Source organism: Lingula anatina, chromosome 2 (assembly GCF_051362555.1).
Source record: "Lingula anatina isolate TDL-2025a chromosome 2, LinAna3.0, whole genome shotgun sequence".
Taxonomy (NCBI): Eukaryota; Metazoa; Brachiopoda; class Lingulata; order Lingulida; family Lingulidae; genus Lingula; species Lingula anatina.
Window position 1 is genome coordinate 48,910,209 of NC_141768.1, and position 9,194 is coordinate 48,919,402.

Genomic DNA, 9,194 nt, shown 5'->3' on the forward strand with positions numbered 1-9,194 from the left:
ATGTTTTACATAATTTTACTCGGATTTACTAGGTATTTACACAACATAATTTGGATAGCGCCTTACTATTTTGAACAACACACACAAACACACACACACACACACACACACATCTTTTAAACCAAATCGTCCAATACTCGACACAAGGGTTTGATCAAGTTTATTTATACTAATATCGATACGACATAATAAACTGAAAATTAATTCAAATTCATTTCATCCAAAGGCATTTTGTCTGTCTTTTGAAAAAGCAAGTTTTCAGATGTATCTATATTTGGTTGGTTTCATCATATCCCAATACGACGACCTACAGTTTTGCTAATATGAATTTCCGTATTCATATTGCGTTGTGACGGTACCACTGCGAGGTAGGCCTACTTGCTCCTTGGCGCGACTTTCCAAATGTTTCACTAGCTCTTCTAGGGCTCTCTCGTTAGCAGGGGACGGATACAGACCCATTGACTCCCAGAATACCATATCCAGCACCAGATTAACCCTCCCCAGTCTTGTTAGAGACAGAATGGAATCTGTGGGGTTGCCGACGTCGGCATGAGGGGCCACGTGGTGGAAAACTATCAGGATAATGGCGCTTGTGTCTGCTGAAACAATGAGTACACATAACTTTTTTTATCCATTATCATTTAAGTTATTCATATTAGCACACACGTATTGAAAAAATTTTTTTTGCGAGAAGAGACAATTTTATATCCATTTCTGCATTAAAGAGACAGCACGAATGGCACCAACAAAATTCCATGACCGAGCTGGCTGTCGAAAAAACAATTATTCGTCAACAAGCCCAAAATAGTTTATTCAGTGTTACATTTTCATTTTTCCGCGTCTCACCTCTACTGAATTCTTTTAAAGATTGGTCTACGTCTGTTCCAAGACGAGACGAGTGCAGGCAGAAAACCAGGACGGGACTGTCTCCGCACTGCGCCCCCTGGCGCCACGGTTCAGAGTTTAGGTCCACCCTGTATTTCTGGTGCAAGTTCTCCTTCACTTGGGTCATGAGTTGATGGCTGGTGGATATCACTGCGTCTGCGTCAGGACATTTTTCAAAACAATGCACTGCAAAGAGTCGAAAAAAAAACATAAAAACTTAAAGGGATAATAACCCTTCGTATGAGACCTATATTTCACAATAATAACATTGTGAATAACTCATAGAAATATAATATATTCTGTTTTACCACAAAAAATGGCAGTTATAGCTATTATTCTGATATCTGAGCTTGTCTTTAGACCACGTGACCTCCATTGATGGCTATACTCTGTTAAAATCTCTTAAGAGATTTTAACAAAAAACCAAACTTTTTAGAAAAAAACCAGGGACTAACTTTGAATGTAAAAATGGATTCATTAACCATTGGTAAGTATGGAAAAATTGTTGTTTACTCCAGGAAAATTCATTTTTTGGCCGAAACGAAGAGTTATTATCCCTTTAAGAAGCACAGAAGCGTTGGTTTCAACAAACACATAGGCCCTACTGAGTAAATATAGGCCCTAATAGGCCCTACTGCCGATCAGTTGCAACCTTTCTAACTCATGTTGCTGTTGTCGCCAAATGCCATTCTACTCTGAAATCAAAGCTGATTTTAATACTCCTTTTCTAACAATCTGACTTTGTACATTACCTTTCCTGAACGCTGGGGGCTGCTGTCTAGCTGGATGAGGGTGACTGGGGGTATAGATGTGGCCCCAAGAAGGAGCTGACGATCTACTTCCGCACGTGCAGTTCTTTGCACGCTGTTTAAATTCACCATTTTCTTTTGTCAGCTTAAAGTTTTGATGTTGCAGACTTTCTATCAACTCTTTCTGCAGATCGACCACTTTCCGTAACTGTGATACGGAAACATCTAGTTCTTGGTTGATCGCCTTTGTGTCAAGTTCCTACAAAGTTGTCAAGTATGAGGCCTATGTGATGAGAATCGCATGCATCTTTAGCTTGTTGTTCTTATCACAAGGGCCAAATTATCCAAGTAGTTACAACATTTTATTTTCATCCATGGAGAGATACAGCTAGAGATAGGCCTAAATGAATGCACCACCATTATTTTAGCACTCTTCCGTCACCAGACCTCTTCAAACACAACTATTTAATTTATGGGCAGACACAGGGGAAGAGGAAGGACGTAACCCCCAAATTCGAATAAACTTTTATTAAAAATGGAAGTGTCCTTCTCAGAGAGGGAAATGTGTTTAAGGCACGCTCTTGCGCCTGTCAGAAAGAGAGAGAGAGAAAGAGAGAGGGAGATGATGGAGGGATGATATAACATGTTGATGTTACATGTTGCTGCACTCCATTCATGTTTACAAAGGAAGTTCAGATCAGGCACTGACCCAGTACGAAAGTGAAACTATACTAGTCTCAAACAGAAAAGATTATCATGAATTTTGAATTTTTTATGGCCTACCAAAGTCTAGCAGACAAAACTCGCATTAAATACCTCAATTTTCTTTAACAGCTCCTCTGGACTTTTCCTTCTAATCCAATTTATTGGGTTAAGACTGGACATTTTTGCTTTGCAAATGTCGACTCAGCTCTCTTGTCACATGCTTGGGAATCCCCTTTTTCGTTTGAACTTTGACCCAAATTATCGGATGGCCTATTTAGCTGAAACTAGGATGTCAAATGATAATTAATGCGTTACTGTAGCTATAGCATGAGGTATCCTTGCTTTCGCCTTAAACTTCTACATAACATGACATAAACTGATTAAACCAAGAATATATTCTTGCTCTCACTGGTAAGGTCAAGTTTTAACCAAGGGAAGTAGTTATCCTCTTCTCCGGCAGGGGGCACTTTCTCTCGTCACTCGTCTCGATGCTTGTAGTAATGAATGGCAATATTGAACGGGAGATAACAAAATATGGGGACAATCATAACTCAATATGCTTACAATTTCTACAGACACTCTACACCGACACTACTTGCAGGGTCTGTCAACAAAAACTGTAATCATCCGGTTGGTTTTTTGAAGTCATCCATAAAACACTGTTGTTTGCTCTTACCGAGTTTTTCGGAAACATTCCGAACCTGACGGGACTGTTTATATGTTTGACTCTGAATGTCGGTTATGCAGAATAGGTCTATATTGGTTTAGTAACCGATGTCCTTACTTTTTTAATGGATTTCTTTCGTTTTGGGCTTCTAAACCTTTAAAAACCATTTTGGGAGCACAAAATTAACGCTCTGATTCGATTACAGTTTTTGGTCGCTAAGCCGAAAAATTATTTTTGATATTATAAGATAAAGCATTTAAGATTTAATATGCGCTTTGTCCCCGAGTCATATTTTCTAATCCTACGTTTTTATTTATTTCCCAATTCATTTATTTAAAAAGTTAAAACCCCTTATATAAACGTGTATGATGCCAATATTCCTCTAAAACGTACAGGAAGATATGAAATACTTTTAATGTCTGGCCAGAATTTTAAAACTAAAATATTTAATCAGAATTGCTATAAAAGATCGAATCCAAGTGCTGGATGGATGAAGCATTAGTTACTGAGTGGGAAATTTTGCCTTTTACCTCGAGGATAATTCAAATCGGCGCGTCCTGCATAACATACATGTATAAAATGAACGACCCGAAAAAAAACTGTGATTTTGTTTTGTTAAACTTATGTTTTAAAGCACTGATACACTGATTTAGTTGTGAGAAAACACTAACCACAGTTTTAATTCCAACTTGAATATTTAAGTATGGGATATGTGCGTTTCTTGTTATAGGTTATGATAATGATTTGCAAACAATATGCCGTAACAGATATTTTGAACAGAGTCGAATGGTGAGTGATACATTTTTCCGCAGGTTGAGATGTCTCATAAAATAATAAAGGTCAAGACTGATAATCTCAAACATACCTTTTTTGAAAGAGAACGTACAAAAATAATGACTTTGTCAACCCTCGAAGAATAAATCCACCTTACTTGTCAGAGGACAATTCTACATTTCTTTATCTTTTCTACAAATCCACCCTGCATACATAATGACTGGCCCTGGGGCCACATGTCCTCATCGTGCAATAAAGAGGAGGGGCGGTACGCCATTTTACTACATTTCAGGAATGTCAGTTTGCGGTTTCTGGAGTTCGGCTGAAATAAAAGGAGAGCGATTCGTCATTTGCTCAGTTTTCAGTGGCGGTATTTACCTTCTCACCACACTAAATCTAGCCACCCAACGCTAGAGGGAGTACTATTCGTCATTTTCTCTTTTTTCACCTTTTTTTTCTGACTTACCAGCAGAACAAACAATCTTATCTGAATAACAAAAGAGCATCTATTATTTTCCCAAGCGGGGTTGGCATATTCAATAATAAAACTGCCGGGGCAGGGAGGCCTCGTATAAACGGGCACAGGCATGAATAGACTGTTTACACATTGTGAATGACTTCTTTTTCTTTATTTGAATAGAAATCGAGCCTGGTTGATCGATTAGTTTGAATCGATGTCCGCTAAGCAAACGAAAGCCGATCAATCGACAGGTATTATACAGGAGATATTTAGGAAGTCTTTTAGTCCTCCGTAGTAAGGGATCCAGTGAACGCGAGGAGAGCGGAGCTGAGGCAGAGTGAGTCAGTCGACAGCGGGGGAAGTTAGCTGGCGTCACGACAACTTTGAAGGCTTTGTCAGTCTTTGTCAAGTTACTCAGTGTGAGATGTGATATGTGTAGATCGCTTTGATGCCGTGGTGATTCTTGTGTTTTAATAGAAGTCAAAGAAAGTGACCGCCATCAAGAAGGCCACAACACCAGAGCTCGCTGTCCCGAGGCATTAAGAGGACAGATTTAAAATGTTCTTCTCGTTTTTCGTCACATTTGTTGCTGTTGTTGGACACTTTACTATCGGCACAGAGGGGGTTCCCGGCGTCATCAAGAGAGGTAAGAAAATTTTAAGTGAAAATGAAGGTAGTGTGTTTACTAAAGAGCTTATTTCGAGCGCACACATAGACCTACCCTTACTTTATATCGGTTTATATCAGAACCAGCCGGGATCAGCGATTTAGACGACTGACGGTGAACAGATCCTCGTCTTAAAGACGTATATGTTTCCAGACTTAACTGTACAGTGTAACGTATATCAAAGCCTACTTCCATAGTTTACCGGATAAGAAACCTTAAGACCCCATAGTCTTGTCGCTAAGCATTTAACATCCTATGTATTCCATTTCAATCTTTTATTCTTAACACACACACTTAAGAGGAAAACCTCTAGATAGAGAAGAAACCGTGGAGCGACGCCAATGATGTGAAGTGGGATATATGGGTTTAATTGAAAGGGTTTTTTATTAACACTCATCTCCGGGAGTTTTTTTTATAGTAAAGCCTTATGGCGTATGTCTTGAGAGCATGGAAGGCAGAGAACCACCAGTCATCACCCTGTAAACATAACATGTGCTGCCTTTTGTGATAGCTATAACCCCAAAACGAAATATTTACTGAACATATAGGCTACTATCAAGAATGCTATACAGTTAGGGCGCCTACGGAAATACCTATACCTCGAAGTCCGGAAACGAAAGATTTACTGTTCTTCGAGATAATAAAAATGGGTCTGCACTTGAGAAATGTGTGGTTATTTTTGATCAATATATGTGAACCTTGTGGTGTAAGCTGCTGCCTTGATGAAAGCGTTCTGTTATGAACCACTTGGCGGCTACCATGTTGTGGTATGTCTTTGGTTGTAATCTCCAGCCTCGCGTCTCCTATCGTGTTATCACCCAGTTCGCTAACAGTTCGTGTTTGAATTATTGATCACGTTCTCCAGAGTGAAGTAAATCATTCAGGTGTATATATATATATCGTGCAGATGCCTGGACTAATAACTTGAGGTGTAAAGGTTTGGATAGCAAGCAGGAAATATTAATGATAACACAGCAGATAGGGAAAGGAAAACATCACAAGTGGCTGCGCCAAGTGGAGCTCTGAGAATCAAGATATTGCTATGTGGAATATTTAGCACAACTGGGTGAAGTGTTCAATATTTCCTTGACCCATTGCGAGGAACTTGTGGAACGCCGTTCTTTGTACACTTTACACTGGTGTCACATTAAGTTAGGCCCTAAATATGTTAAAACATCTCACAACGTCATTGCGCTCCTCCCCTACATAATAACTGAAACCGTGTTAAGATTAACGACCGTAGAGAGACGAGGGGGGAGCGTCACCCAGGCACAGTCGTAATCATGGCTCTACGGCAGATCTTCTCTGACCTGTAGTTTGTTGCACTTGTTATAGTGCACTTTGCCCCCTTCTTTGTGTTTTATGTACAACCCCTTAAATTTAGCATAAGGAAGTATTACAAACAGTTACTCTACACGGTAAATAAAGCAACAATGCAATTTATTTTCTTTCACCTGTGAAACGTTTGTGCCCAACTTAAATAATGACAGAGCAGGTACTATTGTTTATTGCGTCACGCCGTTAATAAAAATACCACGGGTTTTCATTTTCTCTCTGTCGCCCGTTTACCTGCGCTTAAAGAACGCGTGAGACAAACCTTTCTGGTGATCATTAATCAAAACATACTTTGCCCATTACTACTTAATCAGGTGTATAATAAACTACTCAATTACAAAATGCTATATTCGAGGCAAATTTTTAGGAGTTCCCCGGGTAGAAAAAAAAACAGCACTTATTTTAACTGTACTTCTATGCTTTAAATGACTGCAAGCTTAATGTGTTTTAAAAAAGCTCTCTTCGTTTGGGTGATAACTATTTCAAATATAAATCTATTGCTTTGAAATTTAAGACGTCGCTAGAAAATAAAGCCATATCGTTTCCCGTTATCTTTCCACTACAGCTACGGGATGAGACTATAGTTTTACTCTTCCTCTTGCAGATAACACTCACTAATGAAAAATGTTGTATATTTTATCAATTTCTATTTTTCCCTTCAGCTATTTGCGCCGAGGCAAGTTACACACTGCGCTGTACAGAAACACCAAGCCAAGTCATAGCCATTATAGAGGCCTCGTATGGTTTCCGTGACAACGAGGCGTGTAGAAACTGTATGACCCGGGCTCAGCCCAATGTTGTCAAGGCGCAGTGCCAGAGGGGGTGCCAGGGCGCCACGCCCGAAGAGGCCTTCGCTAAGCTAGACTCGCTGTGCACGGGGCGCCAAAGCTGCATCATAGAACCGTCGTCTGCGCGACTCTTCCAACAGAATTACAACTGCAAGATGGCTGCTTTCATTGACAGCCTTTTGGAATTTTCATACAGGTGTATTAATATAAAATCGGAGTCGCTCTGGAGGGCGATACAATCTGGTAACATCAGTACGAATACTGCCGGGGAACCCAAGGTGCCATGTAAGTATGTTTGAAAAGTCTGGGGTGCAAAATATCTTGTTTTATTGGTGACGGCAAGATGGCATTTTATTTATCATTTTTCAGAGTTTATAATTATAATTTTTTTTAACATTTTACAAAAAGATGTCTGTCCAGGTTCGTATAGAATATACAATTTTTATATTTCTAGAATAAATCGTTGGTTTCCCAATAAACAGAAAGTGTTCATTTAGTCTGAAGCTACGGCGGCAGATGTGCGGACGATTCGTTTTTGCACGATTTTGTAGATTTTAGGCATCTTCTTGGTCGTTTGAAAGCTTTTTTCTAATAAAAATTATCCTGTGCGTTATGTTAGCGCGAAGCAATACACCAACGTCGTGTAAGTGTTATGTCCTTATATCTCAAAATATTGATATCACCGACAAGCAACCCATCCAATATTCGACCGACACTAATTACATTAAACTTTCATTCGGATTGACGCTTCATAAACAAAGCTTTTTTTCCCGAAAGATTATCGGATCAAAATCTATTCAGCAGTAATATCTAGCCCTAGGATTCAAGCCGCTCTCTAAACAATCCGTCAGACGAACGTTTGTTTAGACATAGAGCTGGGGTTTTGCCGCTCAGTCGGTAGCCAGTTTGTATTTCACGCGATGAGTGCGTTTCATGGAGACGCAGGTTTATTAAACAATTCTGAAGATTCACTTCGTCGTTGCTTCAAAGATTTATTTTATCTTCGGGTAATTATTTCAGCTGCGTCTGCATTTTCTGCCGTTCGTGTTTTTATTTATGCATTTTTAAAGGTCTCTCTGTCGCTACTGTTGTGTTTGTTGATTCGGCTGCATTATCGTTTCTCCAAGTCCATCAATATATCACTGGCATCTAGACGGCTGCTTTAGTCGATTATTTGAAACTAAAACCGTAAGACTAGTAGCCATCACCAGGAATGTCTTCACTAACAAATGTCGGCCATATCCATTCCCATTCTGGAATGTCTTTTTCCGACATCATGAACGAGCAGAAGTACACTAGACTACGTTTTCGATATCAAGAACATGCCACTTAAGATCAAATAACGCATTTTTATACCGTGAAAAATAATCCATTTCTATTTCCTCCAGATTACCCCTCACATTCCCTGTCACGTGACATGCAGCGCGTGTCGTCTGCAGGAACATTTTTCACCAAGCAAGACGCTCTCTTGGGATTAGTTGCATTGCTGGTACTGATTGTAATAGTTACTCTAATTGTCGTGATCATTAAAAGAAAAAGACACAACGAAAAGAAGAAAGCGCTTGAAATGGTGGCTGAAAACTTGAAAAAGGGCCAAGAAGAATCCTATCCTTTACAGCGGAGTCTTCCAGAAAATGGAAAACATCACATTGTTTGATGATTTACGCTTTTTGTGGGATTAAGGAAAAGATGCATCACAATTTCATAATGCCGTAGATCAGATTGAACTGTCTCTTCCAACCTAACTGATATGTCCATGTTTATCGGATTATATTAAGCTATTGTTATAATAGCATATTTCTGATCTCAACTGCTATTGATATGCTATATGCTATAGAGTGAACTATGAATTCTAGTGATGTACAGCATTATAAATTGCCATTTTAGATGATAATACAGGCGGGTAGGACCCAGCGTTCTGGCAGGTGGGAGAGTGGCACATTAAAACAAATAGGTCAGCCTCCATGTGGCTTCTTACAATTTCTAGCAGCCAGTTTGTGTCATATTTGTTTAAAGAAACATCATGCCATCCTCTGTGATCGTTTTGGACTTGATTTTTCCCCTGGAAGCTAATTAAGATTCCAAACCCTCCCTAAATAAATCTCTTCATGTGATGGGGTAGTAAATGATGTTGGCTTAATGATAAAATTAAGAAAGACAAAGA

General features: G+C 39.3%; 2 protein-coding genes across 2 annotated transcripts; one reads left to right on the forward strand and one right to left on the reverse strand.

Annotated features, from left to right (window-relative positions):
• Positions 1-145: 145 nt before the first annotated feature.
• Positions 146-2,519, reverse strand: LOC106161023 (uncharacterized). The gene is made up of 4 exons (XM_087004407.1): positions 2,451-2,519; positions 1,638-1,893; positions 847-1,071; positions 146-599 (listed from the first exon to the last, which is right to left on the reverse strand). Exons 1-4 carry the CDS (start codon positions 2,517-2,519, stop codon positions 319-321), a joined length of 831 nt encoding a protein of 276 aa, XP_086860533.1. The 3' UTR covers positions 146-318.
• A 1,806-nt stretch (positions 2,520-4,325) lies between these two features.
• Positions 4,326-9,041, forward strand: LOC106181536 (uncharacterized). The gene is made up of 3 exons (XM_013565953.3): positions 4,326-4,886; positions 6,905-7,315; positions 8,419-9,041. Exons 1-3 carry the CDS (start codon positions 4,799-4,801, stop codon positions 8,685-8,687), a joined length of 768 nt encoding a protein of 255 aa, XP_013421407.2. The 5' UTR covers positions 4,326-4,798; the 3' UTR covers positions 8,688-9,041.
• Positions 9,042-9,194: the final 153 nt, after the last annotated feature.

Excerpts from the sequence above, each read along its gene's own strand:
- LOC106181536 (XM_013565953.3), top strand. The coding sequence starts at position 4,799 with ATGTTCTTCTCGTTTTTCGTCACATTTGTTGCTGTTGTTGGACACTTT. Across the intron at positions 4,887-6,904 it reads TCCCGGCGTCATCAAGAGAG|CTATTTGCGCCGAGGCAAGT; the intron begins GTAAGAAAATTT and ends TTTTCCCTTCAG. Across the intron at positions 7,316-8,418 it reads CGGGGAACCCAAGGTGCCAT|ATTACCCCTCACATTCCCTG; the intron begins GTAAGTATGTTT and ends TATTTCCTCCAG.
- LOC106161023 (XM_087004407.1), bottom strand. The coding sequence starts at position 2,519 with ATGTCCAGTCTTAACCCAATAAATTGGATTAGAAGGAAAAGTCCAGAG. Across the intron at positions 1,894-2,450 it reads AGCTGTTAAAGAAAATTGAG|GAACTTGACACAAAGGCGAT; the intron begins GTATTTAATGCG and ends ACAACTTTGTAG. Across the intron at positions 600-846 it reads TTTAAAAGAATTCAGTAGAG|CAGACACAAGCGCCATTATC; the intron begins GTGAGACGCGGA and ends TCATTGTTTCAG.